Source organism: Leptopilina heterotoma, unplaced genomic scaffold (genome assembly GCF_015476425.1).
Source record: "Leptopilina heterotoma isolate Lh14 unplaced genomic scaffold, ASM1547642v1 Lhet_47, whole genome shotgun sequence".
Classification (NCBI taxonomy): domain Eukaryota; kingdom Metazoa; phylum Arthropoda; class Insecta; order Hymenoptera; family Figitidae; genus Leptopilina; species Leptopilina heterotoma.
The window spans coordinates 2,509,066-2,536,341 of NW_025111098.1; the positions used below are offsets into that span (position 1 = coordinate 2,509,066).

A 27,276-nucleotide genomic window follows, 5' to 3' on the forward strand; every position below is an offset into this window, starting at 1 on the left:
TTTAATGTATAAATCTAGAAATTATCTATAAGTGGTTTTATCTTTTTAAATGTTTCTAATCAAAAGTTATAGATGTAAAAGAATCGAACATGTATTTTATTTATTTCACTCTCTAGTCATCTAGTGTTAAAAAACGCAAAACATGTGATTGCACCCTTAATTTGAAGAGGATTGTATTGTAAAACTGGACTTATGGGTTTAGAGCGCATGCCCAGCCCCTCTACGAAGTGATATCTCGACCTGTTTATATGACCATGCTAGATTTTATTTTTCTGTTTCGAGAACGTTCTAGTAAAAGAAGTGAGTTTTCGTGAGTACGTACAAGTGACCAATAACGTTTAGTCATCAAACCCTAGTGAAATATATGATTGGCTAAAACCCTCGCATGTGAAAACGTCTAACAGAGTCAGTTGAATTGGAAGGAACGAAAGTTGGTAGATTGCGGATATCTTCCCCGGGAATGGTTCTGTTTGGATTGCCTTGATCAAATTCGATTTTGTTATCTCTTTCCTCCCACTGGGATTGAATGTAAATCTGTAAAAATTATTAGTCAGTTGTTAATGTTTACTATTCAAGTTTCCAAAGACGTATCGAACTGTTTAATTTCATTGCATTTATTCATTTTTAACATATCCTGAGATTAAGAATCATAACCATAAAATATTCATCGAATCTAAAACCATGGCCGCAATGTCAGTAATTGGAATTGACTTTGGAAACGAAAGTTGTTATGTAGCCGTTGCACGTGCAGGTGGCATTGAAACTATCGCCAATGATTATAGTCTTCGTAATACACCGTAAGTAAATAAACTTTATGTTAGAAATTTCACGATTAATTTCATTTTATTTTATCTCCCAACGCAGCCGGTATTTCAATAATTTAGTTGGTTGCTAGCGGCACATGGGAGCCAAAGTCGCAAAAAATTACTATCTCCAAAAAATAACTTTCAGCGTGAAAAATGTTTATTTTCAACATTTCTTTTTTTTAAAGCTGATGAAATTCTGGAAAAATTACACCTGGACCACAAAGTTATTTTAATTTATCTTCTAAGTATATTTATTTTTAATTTCAAAATTTTCTTTGAAATAATTAACATTTTTTGTTTAATAATTTTATGCTTTAGAGGAAAATTTTTACATTTACTCTCTTTCGAATATATTAATGCGCTAATTCTGGATCGAAGGGTTAAAAAAGTTATTGACACTTTAATGAAAGGTTTTTTAATCAAACAAATATGACGAGTAGTTTTTGAATTTGCATAATGTTGGTTCAATAATAATAGTAATTATTATTTGAACTTTCATGTCTACCAACATTTCAAGGAGCACAGAAAAAATCTGGGTTCAAATTGAGTTTGAAGAGCAGCAAAATTGATGACTCATTTTGAGTATTAGACCAAACTCAACCGCTCTAATTCATTTAGTTTATTTTACTTTAATGATCATTTGCGTACGAAAAATAAAATATACAAAAAAGGAGATATAATTACGGTTTTTCGAACAAACACATAGTACTGGAAGAAACTACTTCTCGAAACTGATTCACGATATTAAATAGTAGAAATTTATAGGTTAAGAATCAAGTATTATCTTATCTAGGCTTGTCAATGTTGCGTGAAACTAGGGCAAGAATAAAATCGTCTATTTTCCCTCCCTTTCCCTTTCTTTACCAAACAAGTAAAGGAAATAAAACACTGTCCAACTGTAATTCAAAAGAATTTCAAATTACAGAAAATTAATCTTTATATTCACAACGTTGATCAACGAACAGGCCTCGGATATTGACTTTTTGACTTTTTTCGATCATTTTCAAATAATGCGACTTTTATCGACTTGTATTAAAAAATAATAGATATAATAGAAATAGAAATGAAAATTAGTTTCTAAAAATTATATTAAAATATATTTGAAAAAAGTAATTCTCAGAATTTTTTCAATTCTAATTTTTAAAATGCAATAATTATTTTCAATATTTTCGATTACTTATTTCTTGAAATTAAAATACATACAAAAATAATAACATTAAAAAAATTTACTTTCATAGACTTATTAAAATTTCGAAGAAATCATTTATAATTAAAATTCTTCAAAAATTTTATTTTTTTTATATATTTTTTAAAAACTCAATTATTATTAAAGATTCTATCAAATTTCAAATATTTTTCGAAGATTTTATCAAATTTCAATTATTTTTCAAAGATTTTACCAAATTTTTATTATTTTTCAAAGATTTACCAAATTTCAATTATTTTTCAAAGATTTACCAAATTTCAATTATTTTTCAAAGATTTTACCAAATTTCAACTATTTTTAAAAGATTTTATCAAATTATATTATTCTAAAAGATTTTATCAAATTTCAATTATTTTTAAAAGATGTTATCAAATTTTAATTATTTTTCTAACTGAATATCTTTTAAAAAGAAAAATGGACAGGTTCAATTATTATAAAAAATTGAATTTTCGTATTTAAATAATTGAGTTCTTGAAGAACTTTCGGAAAATTATTAAAAATTAATGTAGATAATTGATTCAGAGATAAGGTTTAGTTAAAATTTGTAAAAAATAATTAAAGTTTAAAAGGATTTTAGAAATTATTAAACTTCAGAAGTTGAAATGTTTTGAATTTTATTTCCCGTGTTGAAATTTAATTATTTATTTACGTTTATTTAAATTATTTATTTATATTTATTTAAATTATTTACATATTTATATTTATTCAAATTATTTATTTATATTTATTTTAATTATTTATTTATTTCCGTGATTTAACTATAAGAAGTATTTAAATTTAAATATTTATTTAGCAAAATTATTCAAGTTTTGATTAATTGAATTTAGAAATCAGTGAACTATCAGGGAAATACGAAATAAACTTTTTGTGACAACACTGAATTAAATAAACGACTTTTTCTATTTTTTTCTATTTTTAATCGACTAAAAGCGGCTTTTTTTCTCGTTAAAGTCGATCCGAGGCCTGAACAAAGAAAATTTGTTTAAAGTGTTCGAATATTAGTTTAAATAAATATACAACAATTATTGTTAAAACACAAATAAAAATCATCCGTTTTTACGTATTTTCGTGAAAAATAATTGCAGTTATTGAATAATATAATTATTAAAAAAATTTCGTTGGTAAACGTTGTGGACTTGAACTTGTTATTTGGTTCACAACAGCTAAATTATTTTGCTCACACTTTTTTGTAACCTTAGCTACCTTTGTTTATTCAATTGAATTATTCTTTTGCGCTAATAAAAAAAAATTGGAAGACCGCAAGCATGACCGGCTTATTAAAATAATTACGCATTCTCAACCAAACGGTTTTGTTGCTTTAACGTGAAAATTTCGTTAGGATGAAAAATTGTCGTCTGTCGGCCTAACGTTGTTAGCCAGTGGTCGGGAAGGCAGCGAATTGTATTGATAATATCAGCCGACTACTGGTTGACACAGTTGAGAGACTGGCAGATCAATGGAACCTCGATTATACGATTGTCAACTATTTTATACACTTTATGCTATATCTCAAATCTCAATATGTATTTTTTATATTGATTAGTAAAAAATTCTTGCAAAATTACTTTTTGACCCCCTCTCCTTTCCATCATCGTGGACTTTTGACTACCCCCCTCCCTCCCTCCCATAAATGTCCACATGGATTTTCTAGATGCAAAAGTAATAATATTTTTGGTGTCTTTCACAAAATTATAACTATGAAGAACTTTTTTTGTTTAAAATAGTAAATATTTAGATATTTAATAATTATTAAAATTTATGCAAATTAAAAAATTTTTATTTCTAAATATAAATTTTTGAATAATTGCATAATCAAAATTTCAAAAATTCACTTATTAAGTACATCATTAATTATTATTGTTTAAATATTTTCAAAAATTGTAATAAAATTTTATGAAAGAATTCAATTTTTTTTAATTTTTAATAATATTTTTCGAAAAAATCAATTATTTTCTAAAATTTTAATAAATTAATCCTTTCAAACAATAATTGAGGCCTTGGATCCAATAACTCGCCCGACGCTCGGAGGAACGCGCAACTGCCAGTCAGTGAGCAGTGTCAGCCAATGGAAAAAAAATTAAAACAATTCCTTTAACGTTTTCAACAGCAAAACTGTCCTCTTCAGAAACTATAACCGAGTGATAGAATCATTATTATTATAATTCAATTATTTATTTATTTTTATAAGTAAATAGTAAAATTCATCGCAAGGATTAAATTATTTTTTATAAATAATTCTTCTCAGGAATTCAATTATTTTGCATACAATTTTAATAAACTTCAAAAATCAAATATTTCATTACAATAATAATTATTAACAGACACGATTATTTTAAAAAGTTAAGAAAATCCTTTGTTTAGTTCAATTATTTTCAAAATTTTCAATTAGAATTATTCAAAAAACTCCATTATTTTGAAAAAAACACAAATAAATTCTTCAAACGAATTTAATTATTTACAAAAACTCTAAAATGAAATTGTTTAAAAAAGTTTATTTTTCCATCAATATTTTTAATAAACTTTTAATAATAAAATTATTTATTACAATTATTAACAAAATCGATTATATTCAATAAATTAAAGAAATTTTTTGAAAGAATTCAATTATTGTCATAAATCTTTACTAATACCTATTCTGAGAAGATTTAATTATTTTCTAAAAATTTTAATAAAATCAGGGATTGATTCTGAAACGAAACTAAATTAAAAATGTAAGTTCAATTTAATTTTGTGTCGACTCGAAACTAAAGTTCGAAAAACTTAAATATTTAGTGTCAGTCAAAAAATTACTAAAAAAAACAAAATATTTCAATATTTAATATACATGAAAATTGGATTCACTTTTTCCACTTTATTTTCTATTTAAGTCTCCTTATAATACTTTATACCTATTAGTAAGGCTATAATAATATTATTTCTTTAAATATTTTCTTTTTTGCTGTAATTTTTTAATTGAAACTAAATAATTGAGTTTCTCAGACACTTATTTTCGATCTGCACTGAAATAAATTCAATTTTTTTATTTTAAAATTTAGTTTTTTTAGTTTAGTTTCGAGTCGACACAAAACTAAACTCAGTTTGTTAATTTAGTTTTGTGTCAACTCAGAAACTAAAATAAAACTAAACTTTCGTAACGGTCCCTGAATAAAATTTGATAAAATTAAATGTTTAATTTCAATTATTAACAGAGTGTCTAAGAGGCCGTTCATAAACTACGTCACACTATTTTGCATAATTTTTCCACCCCCTCCCCCCTACCCACGTCACAAATTTTACATGCTTAAAGCGCCATTTTTTCTACAGAACGTCACAAAAAATTAATTCCACCCCCCCCCCCCCCTAAGGAGTGACGTAGTTTATGAACGGCCCCTAACGATCAGGGAAGTTAGGGAAATCAGGGAAAAGTCAGAGAATTTTTTTGGTCGAAGAAAAGTCAAGGAAATTTGTAAAAACTTTTGTGAATAAAAAATTTTGTTAATCTAACAAAACTTAGAAGATTTTTATTATCGTTTGTTTCTATTATTAGATATTAATTTATTGCTAAATATGTCAGTTACTATATGTTTTTTCCAAGAAAGCAGAAATAAAATTAGTAAAAAGTCAGGGAATTATTTTCTCAATCCCTTGTTAGCCACCCTGCTTAACTCTCCGTCACACATCTTAGAAATAATTACACCATTACACACGTTTAGAGGGAATCCCTCACCACATTGTAAAATAAGCGACATTACAACATAAACGAAGAAATCAACAAAAATTTAATTTTAACACAAACTTATAAATATGTAGTAAATTATTCTAAATTATCAAATTAATAAAATTAATTTTCGGTCTCAAAAATAAAAATTAATTAGGGGTCGTCCATAAAGCATAACACATAAATTCGGTAATCTAGACCCCCTCATGATGCTTTTTCCATTAACAGTTAACATGGAGTGTGATATATTTTGATGACCTCCCCCCACCCCCTAAAGTATCACATGCTTTATGGATGACCCCTTACGCACATCTTCGAAGGAATTCCACTTTACATGTAAAAATAATGTAACATTAATAAATAAGCAAAGAAATCATTAAACAATTCATTTTAATTATATTTATAATATAATTTTGTCATTAACAAAGTGGACCAAAAAATGTTTTGAAAACTTGATTTTTTTACTTAACATAACCTCACTTTTTCGAGTTTTTTCTGGCTTTGAAGCCTCATAATTAAAGATTAATTATGTTTAAACTAAATGTTTTTTTAGAAATGTGTTGAGGAATAAATTGTCGAAAGGTATAGAAACTGATTTTATTTTGCAATGAGGAAAACAAAAGTTATTTGAAAATAGTGAAACTGTAGAGGGAATCCCTCCCAAGGTGTGTGACGGAGGGTTAAATAAGTAGATTTTTTTTAAAGAGCCCAAAAATAATTAAGCTAAATGCTATAAAAGAGATGAAAAAATGTTGAATTTTAATGAAATTCGGTTTTTCGAAATTTTGATAATTTTTAATAATTTTAAATTTTTTACCAAAGGGTGAAGACTATTAAGTAAGTAAAGAGTTTTTGAAGAACCCAAAAATAATGAAGCTAAATCCTATAAAGGAGAGGAAAAAATGTTGAATTTTAAGAAATTCAGTTTTTCGAATTTTTGGTAATTTTAGATTTTTTACTAAATGGTGGAGACTATTAAATAGGTAAAGTGTTTTTGAAGAGCCCAAAAATAATGAAGCTACATGCCATAAAAAAGAAGAAAAAATGTTGTATTTTAGGAAATTCGGTTTTTCGAATTTTTAATAATTTTAGATTTTTTACCAAAGGGTGGAGACTAATTAATAAGTAAAGTGTTTTTGAAGAGCCCAGAAATAATGAAGCTAAATGCCATAATACAGAAGAAAAAATGTTGAATTTTAAGAAATTCAGTTTTTAAGAAACACTATTATTTTAAAAACTTGAAAGATATTGTCCATAAAATTCAAAATTTTCAATTAAAATTGTTAAAGAAACTCCATTATTTTTAAATAATTCAAAGAAATCCTTCAAAAGAATTCAATTAGGATTTTCAAAAATTTTACTAAAATTCTTCGAAGAAATTCAATTATTCTCAAATTTTTTGATAAAATTCTTAGAAAGAATTAAATTGTTTTTGAATATTTTGTTAATTTTCTTTGCAAAAATACAAAATTCATTTTTGAATTGAAAATATTTAAAAAGTTGGGAAACAAAAAAGCAAGATCATCAACTAACTTCAAACTGCGAACAGATTACCGGAATACAACGATTATTATTAATATATAGATATTTGACGGCAAATTGTAGGAAAAAACCTTTTTTGAACAAACTATACGTGTTTTTCTGAAAAAGTGTAAAATATCTGGTTTTTCCCCACAACAGATTGAACTGGTCTGTTTTACTAAAACATGGAATTTTTTAAAAATATTTATTGGTTAATTATCTTTTAAGATTGTTATAAAAAGTAATTTATATGTAACCTGGTAAGTTAAAAGGGAGTTTACCTTCGTCTCTGAGTACGAATCTGGTATCAGATTTTTAAAATTCACAATGGCGGATCCAAAATGACTGACGAAACTAAAACAATGTTTGGATTTGCCTGAAACTTAACTAAAGCCATACAAGAATCATTTTGATTTTTATAAAAAAATGATATTACTTGTTTCAGATCATGTGTAGCTTTCAGTGGAAAGAACAGGATTCTGGGAGTGGCAGCTAAAAATCAAACTGTTACAAATATGAAGAATACCATTTACAATTTTAAACGCCTATTAGGAAGAAAGTATAATGATCCTTTCGCTCAAACAGAGATGAAGAGTATGCCTTTCAAAACTTCTCAACAAGCAAATGGAAACATCGGCATACATGTAAGATACTTATTAAATAACTACTCAACCAAATCCATCGAATACTCCAAATGGCAATTTTAAAGAAATTGCATAGGACACGTTTCAAAATGCAACCCAAAAATGTTACAATCAGTTAATGCAGCACCTAAAATCCAACTCACCCCCAAAAATCGAACAGCATGCAATTCTCTTCTCAATCAACTGAAGATATCAAGTGATATGTTTTTATTTACAGGTTCAGTACTTGGGGGAGGAACATGTATTTTCGCCAGAACAAATTACAGCTATGTTGTTCACAAAATTGAAAGACATCTCTGAGACTGCCTTGCAAACAGTTGTCAATGACTGTGTTATATCCGTTCCTTCTTATTACACACAAGCGGAAAGACAAGCTCTCTTGGATGCCGCTAGAATTTCAGGCCTAAATGTTTTGCGACTGTTCAATGAAACTACAGCTACAGCTCTGTGTTATGGAATTTACAAACAAGATTTACCCGCCGTAGAGGCAGCTCCTAGAAATGTTGTCTTTGTGGACTGTGGATACGCTAGTCTTCAAGTATGCATATGTGCTTTTCACAAAGGCAAACTAAAGGTATGTCTTTTACATTTTTTTAAATTAAACATCACTGCAGGATTCTTTGCGGTCTTTAATTGTCGTAATAAAATTAATATAGTACATTGTGCACCAAGTAAGAAAAGAAAGTGTTTTTCGATGAGCTTGAAGGTTGCTTCTCGAGCGAACCCAGAACAGTAATCAAACTCGTCAGAAAAGCCTCTTTCGTTCTTTTGCTTTGTGTAACATTTGTTTCACTGTAAAAAATAAATGTTACTTTCAATCCCTTTTTGACTGAAACTGTTTATATTAGAAACATTTTTAATTAAATCGTAGCCTTGAGAGTATTATAATTTCAAGTCCTAAAATTAACTTAATCAAGTTTACAGATGTAAACGGTTTCAGACTCAGTTTTTTCTGTGTTATAAAAAAACGTTATTTCAATTAGTTTTAAAGAACAAATGGCTTGAAATTCGTTACTCAGGGGGTTTTGGGGTCGCTAATTACGAATCTGGCATCCAATTTCCAAAATTTAAAATGGCGGATCTAATATGGCGCCAAAAAAATGTAAGAAGCAAATAGATTTGCTTAAAACATTTTGAAAACTTATCAGATTTATTTGATACTTGTTCCTCGAGGGTTTCTGAGATCACAGATTATGAATCTTGCATCAGATTTGAAAAATTGTTTGGACTTTTTTAAAATTCATTGCTTGGAGATTTTTGGTGTTATAAAATACGAATCTGACATCAGATTTGTAAAATTTGAAAAATATCGGACAAAATTTAAAAAAATTTGAATTTGCCTAAAATTCATTATTTGGGGGTTTTTAGGGTTGCTGATTACGAATCTGACATCACATTTTCAAAATTCAAAATCTGATGTAAGATTTGTAATCAGCTACCCCAAAAACTTTCATGTCCTAAGTTTGATCAAAAATCATCAACTTTTTAGTTTTAATGTCCGCCATATTGTATCTGCCATTTTGAATTTTGGAAATCTGATATTAGATACGCAGGGTGGCCACATGTCAGTAAAGTCAGGGAAATGTCAGGGAAAAAAATATTTTGTCAGTTGAAAAATTAAAAAGTGCGAATTGATGCTTTTGAAAGAAAAACGTTATTAAGGACCAAAATAAAGCTTTTAACATTAGGTTAATTAAAAGTTGCATTTCAAACTAATATATAGCTAGAATAATATAATATATATTAAATTAAATATAAATAATAATAATAAAATAAGTTGTAGGGTACAAAAATTGATCATTTGCATGAATTTTTTTAAGAAAAACCACCAACATTTTTAAATAAAGCAACTTATTCTCTATATTCATAAAAAGTAATAAAAAAATTCTTTTTTGACAAAATGACAACCACTGAAATTTAACGTATCGATTTTTTCTAAAAAAAACAGTGGGTTCTTAGCTGTAAAAAGATATTTTTGCAGAATTTTCACTAAACTTTGCAAGTAAATTTTTAGTAAATATTTAGGAAATTTTCGATGTTGTGTGGGTAAACTTAGAAAAAATACAAGAAAAAAAAACCCCCCATTTTTTGAAAATTACAACTAGGGTTGCCCTTTTAATTATTGATGATTAATTTTATTCATAAATTTATGATAAAATGTATTTATAAATAGATATTTCGTTAATTCAGATTTAGACTGTGGAATATTTTTATATTTTTTGCACAAGAAATAAAATTATGCGCAATTATGCGAGAATTCAAAAATTGTGCGATGAAAAAATATTATGCGTTTTGATGCGACGTTAAATTTATTTTATTTTATTCATAAACATGATAAAACGTAAAACTATAAACTTTCTTTCAATTTTTGAAAATTATGCGATTATGCGCTTCGCACAAAGTGTAGGTCTCTATTCATAGGACAGTGTGTCATGTAATAGTGTTTTGGTCGCAAAGGAATACTTTTAAAACAATTTATTCTTAATTCCAAATAATTCGTAATATGACTCTGAAGTGAAGCTATTTTACCAACAGATATCGCAGAAGTAATTTTTGAATCTCACTGTCAGTTCCACAATAATTGTTTTGTCCTTCAGATTTATTATAGTGACATTGTCAGAACTTGAATCAGTGGATAGTCTAATTCGTTACAGGTGATAATTAAGGTAACCAATTTTAACCCATTGTTTTTTAATAAACTATTTAATAACCAACAAAAGATCATTTTGAACAATACCTTCAATAAGGTCGTGTGCAATGCAGGATGGTAAACCTGACAAAACTTGAAAATTCTTCAGTGTATGTCCGATTACTCCAAGATAATCTACACCGGTTTTTTTCTGCCGTTTCAACACACTGATTATACTTCTGTAAACTTTACAACTCTTGGACTTTATAATTATCAAATTTTAATTGAGCTTTTGTGATTATACAAAAGCGACAGAAGTATTTACACTTAAAACTAGTCACAAATTTGCCTATATGGTGGCTTCCTAAATTATCACCCTTGATTAGAAGAAGACTATCTTTGAAAATTCTTTCACTATTAATTATCAGCAAAAACTTTTATTCCTTCGGTTTCTAATATTAATAAAAGATCTATTATGCACTAGAGAATAACATTCCAATTACACTTCGATTGCTCCTTTTAATGAGTCCTGTTTTAGAAAATAATCTTTCCGAAGGGACTGATGACACAATAATTGAAGTCTGTTTTAAAGTAATTTTGCTTAACAGTGTGAATGTTTTTTCGACGCTCTTCCAATACTGAAAAAATGTTCTTTTCTGTGAATGCGATTAAATTGCATGTAATGCTATAATTCCAAATTCATCATACTGCATATCGTGAAAGTCCCATAAACTTTAAAATTTTTTTGGATTGGGCTCGGAAGATTCAGAAGACTCCGACTCCGAAAGCATGGATATTTTCTGCTCGATTAATTCCTTTAGTTGCTGATTGATCTTATTTAAGGATGGATATACAGCCAAAGCATCACGAAAATGAATTTTTTTAAACGCGGATCTAATATGGTTGATACCGCTAATAATGTAAAGCGTTTAAAATTTGCGAATGTTTTCTTAATAACAGAGTCAAGACTTTTTTTTAATTGTTTGCCAATGCCTGTTTGAGGATCAACATTCATTATATTCGTTTCCATGCAATGTATAATCGGAATAATTAAACTGCAAGTAGGATACCGTTCTTCGCTTAATTCCGTGATGACTTCTCTGACATACGTATTCTTGAGGTCAGAAAGCGTGAAGAACAGTGAAAAAATCGAATTTGAATATTTTCGTTAAAATAATACAATATGCAATGGTGTAATTTGACATATATTTCTGTAGATGCTGGCTAGTGCAGCTGACAGTCAATTAGGCGGTCGGGATATTGACACAATTCTCGCAGAACACTTTTGCAAGGACTTTCTGGCTCGGTATAAAATTGATGCGCATAATAATCCCCGAGCATATCTGAGATTACTTACGGAGGTGGAGAAATTGAAGAAACAAATGTCTGCTAACTCTACAAAACTTCCATTAAATATCGAATGTTTCATGGAAGAGAAAGATGTACATGGTGATATGAAACGAGGAGACATGGAGGCTATGTGCTCACATTTGTTCAAACGGGTTGAATCTACTCTCAAACAATGCCTTGCTGATTCAAGTAAGATAACTTTTCATCATTAGACGGGGCATAGATTTAGAAATAGTAATTTTAAAAAAATTACAGTTTTTCTTCTCATAAAGCTAGTACATACACGTATAGGGTGTATTAATGTAGATTCGTTTATTTGAAACGAATTTGATATTTTTTCAGAATTGAAGTTAGAAGATATTCATTCAGTAGAAATCGCTGGTGGTTCTAGCAGAATCCCATCTATTAAACGTGTGATTGAAGAAGTTTTTGGCAAAGGAACATCAACGACGCTGAACCAAGACGAATCAGTGGCTCGTGGATGCGCACTCCAGTGCGCAATGTTGAGTCCCGCTGTTCGAGTTAGAGACTTTTACGTTACTGACACTCAGCCATACCCCATAAAACTTATGTGGGATCCTACTCAAGGAGAAGAAGGGTAAAATTACTTACTCGTTATTTATTTTTAAGTTCAAAAAAATATCTATTTCTATTCGATTTAATGTTTCAAATTAATAAGGTTACAACTAAAGTGCTATTGTGTATTTGCATTTCAAAAAATTCAAAGTAAAATTACAACTTTAGATGCGTAAATAAAAAGCTTTTCTTTTTCTAGTCAAATGGAGGTATTCGGATACAATCATCCGGTTCCATTTTCAAAGATGCTTACATTCTACCGATCAGCACCGTTTTCTTTAACAGCTAACTATATCCACACGCCGAAGTGTTACCCTCAAGTTGAGCTTGGTACGTATTTCATTTGTCTCATATCAACTTTATTGTTTTATTAAGATCATTCTACAGCGAAAAATTGTCGTTGACAAATTAAGAATAAAACAAGAAATAGATATTTATTTTTCTAAACTATTCCACGCTTTTTCAATGCAGGTGTATTCCATATCAAGAACGTTAAGCCTACTTCCGAAGGCGAATCTTCTAAAGTCAAAGTTAAAGTTAGGCTGAATCTCAACGGAATTCTAACAATCGCTTCAGCGTGTCTAGTTGAGAAAAAGGAACAGGAGAAAGAAGAGGAAGAGCTGCAGAATCAGAATAGCGTTGAAAATGATAATCAACCTCAAGAAATGGACAAACCCGACCAGGAGGCTCAGGCTAAGGAACCCCCTGTTGCTGAGGTAGGTCAAATATGGTTTTACTAATCAAACGAATGGTTTACAGATTAATTATTATTCTATTGTGTTGAAAAGTTTAAACTTCTTTTTTCGGACGTTGTATTTGCAACAAACTCGAAATATACATTTCTGGTAATGATTCTGGCCTAATTCGGAATAAATTTGAACAAAACTGGTTTTTGTCTTTAAAATTGAGGGGCTGAATGCTACAAGGGGATACGCGTCATGGTAAGGAAATGGCGCGCATGCCCTTATAGCATCCAGCCCCTCAATTATTCAGGTGCTAGGTAACTAGAAGAATTCCAGAATTAGTCCAATTTGGTCTAGTCCGAAAGTAGTCCGCATTGATGCAAGTAGTAAACACGAAATTTTTCCGTAATGGTAAATAAGTATTGGACAAATTTACATTTAAGATTTTCTTCCTCAACTCTACCAGACAATAATTGAAATTTTTGCTATTTCCTTGAAACTTTGGTAAATTGATGTTATATTTGAGAATATTCAATCCATTAAGTATGTTTTTTTAATGTTTTTGATCAAATTTTGGAAAACTCGATTTTTATCAATGATTTATTATCTAATTCCTGCGCATTTAAAGTGAAAGGTGAAAATAAACATATCGTAGGTAAAAAAATAGTTTCTTCAACGCCTGTTCAGAAAGGTGCACTTTTCATGTTAAAAAAAGTGTGGCGAAAGTGAATCGTGTGACGTCAGTCACTCTTCAATAATTGGAATATATACACTGAAACTTTACTTATTTAAAGTGTCATTTATTTGAAATCGCATTTATTTTAAAAATTTCGAGTCTCACTTATTTTAACTTAAACATTCCCATTGGTAGATGTTAAAGAATCCACCAATAAAATCAGCTCCTCATATTACGTCTCAGAGTTAAAATAAGTGCGTGTCTGCTTGTCGATTTGTGTGAACCTGGTTAAAATAAGTAAAGTTTCAGTGTAATTCTTATGTATAGCACAAGTTTATCAAAGTTTCAAAACAATCTTAAAACTTATTATTTCTGAAATCTAAACTGGAGGAATCTCCCCTACATTTGAAATTTCGCGTTTTTATATTTGATGTCATATTTTTAAATGAAACTGAAATTAAAATGAATGAAACTGTGTTTAGATTTTGACTCTAATTAATATAATTTTCCTTTAATTCATGAAATATACTGAATTAACATGCAAATATGTTAACACATTAATTTGATGTTATGTTGAAATTACCTCGTGTGGTTATTAGGACTAAAATGTAAATAGTAAAGGAGTTCAAAAATCTCGAAAACTCGAATCAAGCCTGATATATATTCTAGGGCAATAATGATCACTTTATTGACCAGCTGGGCATTATGGAGGAACTTAGCATGCATCGGCACACAGGTAGCGTAAAGTGATCATGATACGCCTTTGTTGCATAAAGTACAATATACGTCCTCGGACTTGCGGTGGTCTACAACTCGTTGGAAATATCATCGTTTGACTATAAAGATCGCTATGATAATAATTTACTCATTAATAATCAAACTTTCGGCTTTTTTCTTTATTAGGACCTTTTTTGTTACACACTGCATTACATGTTTATTCACAAATAAGGATCCGAATTGAAGAAGTCGACCGCGCCTCGAGTGAATTTTTCGATCCGGCTCCTCAAATGATATTTGAGATCGTCAAGATTTCATAAAATTTCATAAAAATTAGCAAAAGCCAAAATTCGATAAAAACTAATACCCTCTCGTGTGATGAGAATGTAACTCAAACTTTGTTCTTTAAAGTTTGAAGACTTAATCTACATTTAATATTAGTAGAATTTTAAAATGTTTTTGTTTAATATGACGATTAAAGTATTTTAAAACAACTGCATTCAGTTAAATCTTACTACTTGGGAACATTTTTAATGTTAATTTTCATTAGTTATCAATACGGATATAAACATAAAAAGGTGTCAAAAAAATTGTTTAATCTAAAAGATTATTATGATTAGAATTTATAATTATTATCTTGATACTAGGATCAAAGATCATAAAAGATACATTACTAATAATTAAGACTTTAAAACTTAGAAATGTTTGAATATTTTAGACGGGAAACAATTCAAAAGCATTAAAATAATTACGAAATATTAAAACAGAATAGACAGGAATTGGACATACTACAGGGCATTTCAAAATTTAAAAAAATCGGAAAATCAGTGAATTATTAAAACAAAATTCTTTGAAATTTACTTTTAAAAATTTCGTCCTCAAAAAGAATACAAAGTAATTGAACACAAAGTTCTTAATTTCCCGCTTTTACTGAAATGATATCCTTAGAATTAATTAGTTCTTACTTTACAAGATAGTACAAGATAGGATTAGAGTCCACGTTTCTGAGTATATTCAGAAACGGGGAACAGTTTTCTTAATTTTAATTGCCCATCCCCATAGAGAACTTCCAAAAGTTTCAATTATTCGGACATTTTCTATGGGCATAGCCAATCAAAATTAATGAAACTAATCAGTGCTGCTGATTCACAAAACAAGGGAGAGCACTTCTGTTTTCTTTAAAGCGACTGATACACAACTTAGGTAACGTGTTGACACACCAAAAGGGAAATCAGAAACACTTTAATAGCCAATCAAAATTAGAGAAACCTTTGCACGTTTCTGAATTTACTCATAAACGTGGAGGTATACAAGCACCTTTAGGCTGCTCGGTAATGTTCGGAAGTATAAAGTTCGGGAGTATTATTGTGTATTCCTCTTTCTAACGTGTCATCTATCTAGAAACGTAAAATAGCAATCAAAGTTTACTGACATACCTATGGAATACTTTGTGCTCTTCTTTTTACATTCTTCCCGACTGCTGAAAATGTTAAGAATAAGGAACCAAAGTACTTTTTCTCCTGCTGCACCCCAGTAATAAGGGGTGAATTAAAGTGGATTGGCACTTTTATGCCCTTAAATTCCAAACCAATTCCGGTTTTGTCCGCAATCGTAATGAATTCCTTTTACTATTGTTAAGTTGTTCGTTTCTATCCAATTCAATTCTCTGTAACCACGTGACCACAATCTGAATTCCCTTTAATGTCGTTAATGGGAATCATTAGTTGCGGAGTTAATGCCCTTCATTTAACCTGATTTCCATAAATGGCATTAAAGGGAATTCAGATTGTGGTCACGTGGTTGCTGAGAATTGAATTGGATAGAAACGAACAACTTAACAATAGTAAAAGGAATTCATTACGATTGCGGACAAAAACGGAATTGGTTTGGAATTTAAGGGCATAAAAGTGCCAACCCACTTCAATTTAATTTCACTTTGAATAAGTATTATTTTGAACTTTAAGTTTATATTTAGCATTTTATTGCTCGCATCTTTGCGTGACATTTAATTTCACAATATTAACCACTACGGCGGTATAACGCTAGAAGGCCTTTATTGACGTTATACCGCCGAAGTGGTTAAAAAGTAGGATTTAAATTGTTCACAAGAATCTATTTTATTGTTGGATAGATTAAAGTGGAATTAAACAGAGATTACAAGAACCCAGTAAACACAAATAACATGCGCATAACAATAATTGTTATGGAACAATTCTATGCAAATATCAGCTTATAGGTGTAGCCTGTTACTGGTGCATAATGGTTCTATAACGGTTATGTACCAGTAACAGGTCACACCCATAAGCTGACATTTGCATAGAATGCGCATGTTATTTGTGTTTACTGGGAAGTTACTTTAAAGAATATTTTTCCAATCTTTTTCAAAAATCAGAGTAAATAGTTTCTAAAAAAAACTATCACTTTCTTCAATTGGTCATCAATAACGTTTTTTAAATATAATGCATGGAATCATAGCTGTAATTGGAGACTTACCATTCGCTTGAAAATTTTAATTAATTATGCTTTAATAATAATATAGCTTACACAGAGAAAAGCTTTAAATATTAAAATCTTTTGTTTCACATTACAATGTTAAATGATTATAAATGTGCGAAGATATTTTTTGATTTGATATAAATTAACAATAATATTTGAAATTGAAAATTTAAATGTTATTGTTTTACCTCTTGATTGTACAACATTTATCGGCGTGACTCTGAGTCTGTTGTGATTTAGGTGAACATGGATAAAAGGCGACGGAATTCAGATGCTGACGATAATGGAAGGGGTGCTTCCTCCTATTCGTCCAGGATTCTCTCTTGGTTCAGCTCGGTACGCGGCACGCTTATCTCCACTTGATATCATTTACTTAACTCTTCCGGGTCTAGTTATGTATACATTAAATAAGTACTTATCTCAATCACTAGTCTTGAAGAACTCGTCCTTTGGGTATTTGCCTTACACTTTTTTACCATTTTTACGAGTTCTGCTATTCAGTCAAAGAAATTTTAATATATTATAAAAAATTAAATAAAGTTTTGTAACTAACAAGTGTGGAAAATTAATTCTCAAATTCTTGATGCATACTAAACAGGACGAGTTTTTCATTTTTAAACTTTGATGTACTTGTGAATTAATTATGAAATATTTTTAAATCTTTGATCCTGGAAGTGTTAAATCAAACATCTTTGCACATTATTTGAATTTAAAAATTAATTACTCTAAGAGGTTTAATTGCTCATACTTCTCTCTCTAAAAAAAACTTTTCTCTAGCTTTTGGTTTTTAAGATGATTTCGAAAAATGCAATTTGCAAAAATTCCATCAACATCAACAGTTATTTTACAAATTTTACAATTTCTCTACAATTTTCTGAAAAATGTCTACACATTTTTCAGAAAATTCTACATGAGGAATGGTATGAAGAAAGATTTTTAATTTCGTTTCAAGTTTGAGTCTGAATCAAGATAGGTTCGTAAGTACGTTACGAGTTTGTAGCAGAACCATTTTAAGCATTCAGTTCTCTTAAATTTGCTGACGACTAATTTTTAAAAATGTAATATTTTTCTTTTCATTGTGTATTTTAGACATACAAACATTTGTGTGTCTAAAATATACAATGAAAAGAATTTTTTCTGTCCAACGAACTGAATGTGTGTTTGAAAAAATTCTCTGTTTTATTACATGCACCGAAAGTACACCATTTCTTACCTGTGTAGAGTGAGAAAAGTATGCCTTTCCCTGCGATAGGGGGGGGGGGGGGAGTTACTATGCCTCTCCGTGGCGTCATAAGAAGGATTTATACAGAGAAAAACTAGGCAACTGCCTATGGGTCCACCATTTAAATTATTTTTTACAAAAAGTGTAAAAAAAATTTTTTTTTAAAAAGTATTTTACAAAATAATTTTAAATGTTTAGAAATTTAAGTAGCTCGCTTAATTCGTATATAAAATATACTTTACTTAATATTTTAATCTTGGTAAATATTTGAAAAACCCTTTCCTTACATGGGGCCCCTTGTCAAGTAAATCCGGCCCCGGTTAGAAGTGAAAAATCCGTAAGATCAGATACCTGGCTTAAATTCGAGGTTATGTGAATTTGACCGCTCTTGTTCTGGTCGACCCACTAAAAACCACTTTCGTCTTTGGCTGGACGTTTTTTTCCTAAAAGTCCTTGGGATTTCACTTACGCGACCTATGTCATTATTAGTAATATATTGGAGAAGATTTCATGGACCCCAGAGTCCAAAAATCCTGTACCCACACTGATTTTTAGAGTGCTTTGCAACTAATTCTCAACCTTATGAACAAGTAAGAAAGTGGAATTGGAAGGTTAAATTTTACAGATGGCGGTTGATATAAAGAGTAGTTTCCGTCCTTAGTATAGAATTTTCAGAGCATTCTCAATTTGGTATACCGCTTTTAGTAGGGGAATGGGTCCAAAAGTGATGACTACAGAATAATATAGCCCATTTGAATTACATTGGCTATATTCCCTTCTAGGATCCGGCGGTTCAATTGGTTGAATACACTTAACGGAGTAATTGTGCTGTCTGCTCTCTGCTGTAAAATCTTGTGTTTTGCATAATCTGATTAGTAGCACACACAAATTGTGACTGGTGCCTTGCCAGGTAATAACAAAAAATTTGGACACGCGCAACTAAACGATTAGTGCATTCTACAAACTCAGCTATTTTCGAAGAGTACAAAATTAGTTTGCAGATAGCGCAAGAAATACTGCGAAAAACGCAGAGGATTTTTTCCATGGAGTGACTAGCACATCGGTTATTTTTTGAAAATCATTGCTTTCTTGGCGTTACTCAATTTCTGCTAAACATTTGAGCAATGATTCCACTTTTCATTCTATCTTTATATATGTCCCAGGTAAATCGATAATAAAACTTTTAAAATGTTAATAGAAAATATATTATAAACATATCAGCGAGAAACTAATACCTTGGAAGTTGACTTGTGATCCCTTTAAGGCAGAATCCGTACTTGGATCTAAAAAGCAAAGCGAAACAATTTTTCGTGATGTTTTCTATGTATATAGGCATAATTCACTATAAGATACTTCATGGATAAGGGTTCCGCTTTTCTTCTTAGATTGAAGTATGAATTCTACCTAATAGAAAGGCACACTCATCGCTAACTAAATGTGTAATAGTTTTTCATCATCAATTGTTTAGTTACTAACAACTTCATTGTTCTTATTCCAATTTTTAATTCTGAGAAGAAACCGTATGGAAGTAGAGTTCTACATTGGTCTATACAACAATGTACCTGACATGGTTTGAACGCGGGTTTTATCCGGAAACAAAATTATGCTACTCACGATTACCACTCGATTCTGATTCGATATTTAGTCGGGTGCTTTATATGATTTCTACTTGGTCGTTTCTGCTAGCATATTAATATTACCTTTTTAACCGGTAAGTTTCAGCAATCTTGCTGTAATTAGTAAAATGTCATCATATAAGTCTATAGAATCACAACTTCCCGCCGGCTTTTGCGGCAGGCTCGTATTCTATCAAGTTATGAGGACATTTTGGTACTTTCAGCAATCTTACAGGTTAATTCAGGAAAATTATCATTCTACAGAACCGTCTTATAGCAGAATAGTCAATTAGCAAAAGAAAACTGCCGGAATCCTAAAAAGTCTATTACTCTTTTAACTCAAATTTCAAAGACTAAGGTTAAGAGAACTTTAAAACTCACTGCATACATGCTAGCTTGCATGCAACGAATCGGTTTGTGCATCAATCCTACAAACTCTGCTGTTTGTGGAGTCTTCAAAATCAATTTGCAAATAGCGCAAGAAATACTGTGAATAATGAAGGAAATATTTCCGTTTACAGATGAGGAACTTTGCTCGAAATGTATCATTTATATCCAAATTTTTAGGTGTTCTGGACTCGATTAAGCAGTATCTAATTTCTGTGACAATTAGTATTTATTTATCGTCATTATTTAATTAATATTAATTATTACTTATTAATTAATACATCAATAAGTAAATGTAACAAAATACTGAATGAAATTTAAATTTTTTACAACAAAAATAGGTGTACAAGTTACTACGTAAAGCTTATTAACCCCGTGAGTAGCATGCTAAAATACTGATAGATTCACTTAAAACGGATTACTCGGAGGTTTTTGGGTCTGTTAATGACGATTTGGGTGTTACTTTTTCAAAGTTCAAAATACCGGTTTCAATATGGCGGACTTTAAAAAAAAAATTGGACAAGTGCGAGTTGTACTCGCACTGCAATGGCGGGATCCGCACACAAATATTAAAACAATACTTGCACAACATTGATCGGTAATTGGTAGAATTAAAATAAACAATTATAAAAATATATTAAAATCATTTGATAAAAAAAATAACTAAAAAAAATTAAAGTATTATATATCTAATATTGTAAACAATAATAAGCAGAGGAACTATAATAAATTTTGAAAATTTTGTTCCTCTGCTTATTATTGTTTACAATATTAGATATATACAATACTTTAATTTTTTTTAGTTATTTTTTTTTATCAAATGATTTTAATATATTTTTATAATTGTTTATTTTAATTCTACCAATTACCGATCAATGTTGTGCAAGTATTGTTTTAATATTTGTGTGCGGAACCCGCCATTGCAGTGCGAGTACAACTCGCACTTGTCCAATTTTTTTTTATTTTTAGTTAAGAAATTAAAGTCAGAAAACAATCTCTCATTTATTCTCTTAAAATTTCACTCTCTTCCTTAAAATATTTAATACCACGTGTTTAAACTAAAAAAAATTTAAAAAAATTTTTTTTTTTGAAAAAAAAAATTAAAAAAAAAATTTTTTTTTAATTTTTTTCAAAAAGTTTCTTAAATAAATTTTTTGTCGTCAGACTGTAATAATACACTAGGATACCAATTTTCAGCTCATTAGGTCAAATAATGTAAAAGTTAGGAAAAAAAAATTTTTTTTTTTAAATTTTTTAGTTTTTCCTTGACAACGCTATGGCCATCATTACATATCAAGTTCTCTATATTTTTCCTGTAATATTCGAGTAAAAATACACCAGCATGCAAAATTTCAGCTCTCCATGTCGAATAGTTTAGAAGTTAAGGGGGGGGGGGGAATGGTCACTTTTTATGCATTTTTGGCCAAAAATCTTGTTATTTCCTTGACAACGCTATGACCATCACGTCCAATCACATTCGCTATATTTTTCCTGTAATCTACGAGTGAAAATACATATCTGGACAAAATTTGAGCTCTTTAGGTCAAATAGTTTAGCCGCTAGGGGGGGGGGGGACACGATTTGGCTACGGACAACAGAGTCTCACCAATAGGGTTCTGCCGATACACCGTAGGTGTACGGAACCCTAAAAATTATTGGATTCGATTGGACCGGATTACTTGGAGATTTTTAAATTAAGAAAAAATAACATCGAATTCGTAATCGAGCACCTGGATCGTAGAAGGGCACGTAAATTTTTCTCGGCCGAAATCGAAGTCCCCTAGACACTTAAAATTCAATTTCTGAATTTTAATATTTTAAATACACATCCTTATAGAAAATTTCATTGCGCATCTTTTTTTCTTATGAAATTTTTTTGTATCTATTACCGTTTTCGAAATACACTGGAACTCCCAAGAGAGTCCATCGTAGAGTCTTATGTGACTCTCTTGGAGAGTGACCTTGCCTTTTTGAAAATGTAAACATTAAGGGCCGTAGGGTCTATGAAAACAATATTTGTACGTCCATATGAAAAGGGCCCATTTATTCTATTTTTATAAATGAATATAAATTTTTATATTTTTTTACAATGTTATATTATAAATTAAACAAATGTTATTAATGTGAATAGAAATGTATAATGTTTATTTATAATTTAAAGTTTAAAATCGTTTGATTACAAAAATTAATCATTTTTAGAAAAAAAAATTGATAGTTCAAAAGTATATTTTATTTCAGTTAAACAAAAATTATGTTTCAGATATTTAGTTTAATTCTAAATGATACTATTAGATAATATTTAATTTAGAAACAAATTTTATGTTTAAATAAAGTATATTATTTGCATTAATTAAATAAACAGTTTTCTCAAAAATATTAAATAAATACCAAATTTGATCAAACTATTACTAAAAATTTGGATCAAATTATAAAAAAAAATGTTTGGTATCAATTCATTGCAATTTGATCAATTTTATTTAACAGTGAAAAAAAAGTTTAAGAAACAAAAAAATCTTTAAAAAGTAAGTTTTAAATATGTAAATAACCAGGGCCTTGAAGGAACACTTAAAATTTACACTCCTGGTTTTCGTTAGTTGATTTTGACCCCGCCCATCTGTACCCCCCTGACGTCTCTAAACGCCGCGACCACAGCTGGTGACTCTCTTGGGAGTTCCAGTGTATTTGAGAAAAATTGATTTTTTGAAAACTGCAAATTTAATAACATTTTTCACTTCAACTCGCGATAATTCAGATGATTTTAAATATTTTTCAATGTACCAAAAAAGAAAATACGTCTAAAGATATTCTACGAATGATAAAAAAGGAAAAAAGTTATTTTCTTTATAAACAAAATTGTTATTAATTTTTGTCTTTATTAATGTAAAAAACATAAAATACAATCTTCTCGGCTCTCGTTTAACGGGCGAATTTTAAGTAACAAAGAACTTTCAGTGAGAAAGTTGTTTATTATGGACCAAAGAAGTTTTCTGGAAAATCACAGGGTTAATAATTAATTACTGTTGAAATGGTGAATGTTTAAAGTTAATACCGTCCGAACGTGTGGCACGCGCGATAGCCATAACCTATGAAACGACACTCCCAAGCCTCCCAAGCACCTGTGGCGAGTGACGCGTGCTACACATTCGGACGGTATCAACTTTAAACATTCACTATTTCAACACTAATTAATTATTAACCCTGTGATTTTCCAGAAAACTTCTTTGGTCCATAATGAACAACTTTCTCACTGAAAGTTCTTTGTTACTTAAAATTCGCCCGTTAAACGAGAGCTGTGAAGATTGTATTTTATGTTTTTTACATTAATAAAGAAAAAAATTAACAACAATTTTGTTTATAAAGAAAATAACTTTTTTCCTTTTTTATCATTCGTAGAATATCTTTAGACGTATTTTCTTTTTTGGTACATTGAAAAATATTTAAAATCATCTGAATTATCGCGAGTTGAAGTGAAAAATGTCATTAAATTTGCAGTTTTCAAAAAATCAATTTTTCTCAAATATTTCGAAAACGGTAATAGATACAAAAAAATTTCATAAGAAAAAAAGATGCGCAATAAAATTTTCTATAAGGATGTGTATTTAAAATATTAAAATTCAGAAATTGAATTTTGAGTGTCCAGGGGAATTCGATTTCGGCCGAGAAAAATTTACGTGCCCTTCTACGATCCAGGTGCTCAATCATAGCTGCTTTAAAATCCTCTGAAGGGGTTCAAGTATTTTTAGATTAAAATGTTTCTGGCGTCATCTTAACCCTGGAACGGAAATATGATTTCTTTACCCTATAACTGAAAACTGGGGTGGCTTGGTAACCATAACGACGATTATAACACCATACCAAACAAAATTAAAGTAGTAGTAAGCCATGATCAAGAACCGGAAACCTTACTTCGGTCGGGTCAGAGGCGTAACTTAAACTTCGCGTGGGGTGCCTAATAACCCCAGTTTTCCGTTCTAGGGTTAAAATTCCTCAAAATTACAAGTTACTAACATATAAACTGCATTAAGTGTTTTATGTGTATGCACATAATTAACTTTAACTTTTGTCTTAAAACAATGAAGCTGAAACTGGCACCCAGTTATCAGCAATTTATTTTTCAAAATTTTATATTAGTTTCCACTTAATTTCCAAAATTAAGTGAATGCTGGTAAATAGGTAACAGTTTCAGTTTACTTTTTTGTGCAATTCTTGCGTTTTAAATTCTAAGACGGCAAAAACGTCTTAGCTACTTGCAAAATTGTAAAATTTTAAGACATTTAACACTTGGAACACCTGAATTGAGACACTTCATTTAAAAAAAGACGTTTTTAACCGAGACACTTTTAAGATACCTGTTTGTACAGTAACGTGAATAATACCAATGTACGGCTAAAGAAAAAATATTTTAAAATGTTCGGTTTTGTTTAATGCTAATAATTGAAAGAGAAGAACTTTTAAGCAAAGAAATATTTAAAAATTTACCTTGCACGCAAAGATACGGTCAGTGTAAGCAGGATGTTTCTGAATTTTGTACTTTATGTCTCTAGTTTTCCTGAATAGATATTACAGCACAGTTTCCACTAAATATTCTGTCCGTTAGCATTGTTGAAATTAGCCACCTTTTCTCTGCTGAAGAATAGGTTCAATGAGCTTAAACCTAGGTGTCTAAACTAACTACTCTATAAGAGAGTCTACTTTAGAATAGAATTAAACTTTTATAGTTAATAAAAATTACTCCTAGCATTTAATATCTTTTTCCTTGTTTTAGGGTGATGAAAAGGAGGATGGAAAAAATAAGAAAAAGATTCCAGTTCGTACCATTGAATTGCCTATTGATGTTCACAATAATGGACTTACTCAGAAGGAAATTGATGCAGCTACTGAAAAAGAGGTAAGGAATCAAAATTTATTTTGGTTTGTATTAAAGTGTCAAAAAAGTTTTTAATTTCATTTAATTTAAAATGGCATTTTCCGAATTGTTTAATAACGCGTACAAAATTTAACCAATTCTTTTGATATTCTCCGAAAATATAATTCTCGGGATCCTTAAAAAGTGTACCAAAGCTGGATCCGATTCAATAAATAGTTTATGAAAATTGCATTTGTTAACTAAAAACATGATTTTATCAAATGGAATTTCTTCATTTTTTACCTGATGGAGGGGATCATTTTTTGCTTAATAAACGATTAAACACAGTGGCAACATTTTTAACTTTAACATTTTGGGGTAAACGCCATTCAGTTAGATATATTTTTTTGCAAAAAAATCATGAACATTTGGTTATTAATATTTTTACTTAATTCTTCGATAATTTATTAGTTTATTAGTTATATTATTCGTCAAAAAGTTTGCAAACCTTTCAACAAACGACTTGATAATGAAAAATCGAGTTTTCATAGACCTTTTAGATTTCCCATTTAACATAAATGTGAAGAATTGTGTGAAGAATGTTAAGTTTAGAGTGTGTAATTTTAAAATGCTTAAAATTTTTTTATATGATTTCAGGGAAAAATGGTCGCTGATGACAAACAAGAGAAGGAACGTATTGATGTTAGAAATGCACTAGAGGAATATGTATATGATTTGCGTTCAAAACTTTTGGATGAGGGACAATTGGCAACATTCATTGTTGAATCAGACAGGGAAGATCTTTGTCGACTATTAGATGAAACAGAGAACTGGTTGTATGAAGAAGGAGAAGAATGTCAACGACAAGTGTACTCAGATAGATTATCGACGTTAAAAGTAAGTTTCATTTTAAATAATCAAAATTCTCAAAAATTTTACCGGAAAAAAGTATTATTGAATCATAAGTATTTGACTTCTCAAGTGACAATTTTCAAAGCTGTAACTCTATTTTAATTTGTAGATAATTACTTTTATAAAGTTGTAATTATACCAAACAAACTTTTTGTCTTAAGAATTACGAAACTTTCGAAGACTCGGTTGTAAAATTTAAACTATTTTTTTTTTTAATTTTAAAAGTTGTTGATAATTTTTTAAATACTATTTTACACCCTAAGAATAAATTATTTGGTTTTAATTGCCAAGTTTCATGATAACAAAAAAATACTCATAGAATTCTTGAAATTTGATAGTTACGAGGTGAACCAATAAAGGATAGAAAAATGGAGTTTGAAGGAAGAACTCATGCACTCGAAGAATTAGGCGGAGGTCTTCAACTAGCTAAAAAGGGTGTAGATCAAATTAAATTGTCTGCCGAGAAAGACGACAAGTACTCTCATATAACGGATGAGGAAATCAAAAAATTAGAGAAAGTTATCCATGAAAAGTGGATGTGGCTGGAAGAAAAGCGTTCAATTCTTTTGAGTACCCCACGAACCCAGCAACCTCCAATTCTCGTAGCTCAAATTCGATCTGAGAAACAGGTAAATTCTAAAAACTGCTTTCTAAAAAATTGATTTGAAATTGTTGTCTTAACTTTTGTACTTCATTTTGTATTTCAGTCATTGGACAGCACTGTCTTCTCCATTCTAAACAAACCTAAGCCAAAAGTTGAACATCCAAAAGAAGAGAAATCAAAAGAAAAGTCAACTGACAAGAACACTCAAAACGATCAAGGAGACAATGAGACGCATAGCAGTCAGCGGCAACCTAATGAAGATAATATGGATGTGGAGTAAAATTTAAAATCAATTAAACCAATAATATAAATTTAATTTAAAAAATTAATGTCAACTGTTTCTTATGCGAACGAGCATTTATTTCTGATCTACGAAGTACTGTACTGATTATATCATCACAATTTAAAAATTTTCTTTGCTGAAATAATTGTAACATCTCTAAATTATTAATTAATCAGGCATACGTAACTTTTTTTTCTTTATCTTTTCAATACTAGAAAAATAGTAAAGTGAGTTGTTCCAGTTTTGTATTCGTATTTTTTTAATTTTTATCACATTAATAAAACCATTGGCGTTAATAAAATGATTGCTTAAAACTGTACTTCTGTTATTACTTTTTTAAAATAAAACTCATTTTATAGTGATGAGACGTGAGTAAGGCAGACTTACCAATTTTCTCTAATTAT

At 29.7% G+C, this 27,276-nt stretch overlaps 1 protein-coding gene across 2 annotated transcripts; it reads left to right on the plus strand.

Moving 5' to 3' along the window:
• The first annotated feature begins 235 nt into the window (after positions 1-235).
• LOC122507393 (97 kDa heat shock protein) lies at positions 236-27,191 on the plus strand. Of its 2 annotated transcripts, XM_043620074.1 has the most exons (12): positions 236-797; positions 7,677-7,875; positions 8,093-8,449; positions 11,722-12,043; positions 12,197-12,452; positions 12,630-12,760; positions 12,902-13,146; positions 17,243-17,338; positions 24,993-25,115; positions 25,731-25,970; positions 26,324-26,614; positions 26,693-27,191. In XM_043620074.1, the coding sequence occupies exons 1-12, from the start codon at positions 682-684 to the stop codon at positions 26,867-26,869; spliced, it is 2,553 nt and encodes an 850-aa protein (XP_043476009.1). In that variant the 5' UTR covers positions 236-681; the 3' UTR covers positions 26,870-27,191. The 2 variants fall into 2 exon arrangements, with proteins under 2 accessions (XP_043476009.1, XP_043476010.1); XM_043620075.1 differs by lacking the exon at positions 17,243-17,338 and having other exon boundaries at positions 238-797.
• The last annotated feature ends 85 nt before the right edge of the window (positions 27,192-27,276 follow it).

Excerpts from the sequence above, each read along its gene's own strand:
- LOC122507393 (XM_043620074.1), top strand. The coding sequence starts at position 682 with ATGGCCGCAATGTCAGTAATTGGAATTGACTTTGGAAACGAAAGTTGT. Across the intron at positions 8,450-11,721 it reads TTCACAAAGGCAAACTAAAG|ATGCTGGCTAGTGCAGCTGA; the intron begins GTATGTCTTTTA and ends ATATTTCTGTAG. Across the intron at positions 25,971-26,323 it reads ATAGATTATCGACGTTAAAA|TTACGAGGTGAACCAATAAA; the intron begins GTAAGTTTCATT and ends GAAATTTGATAG.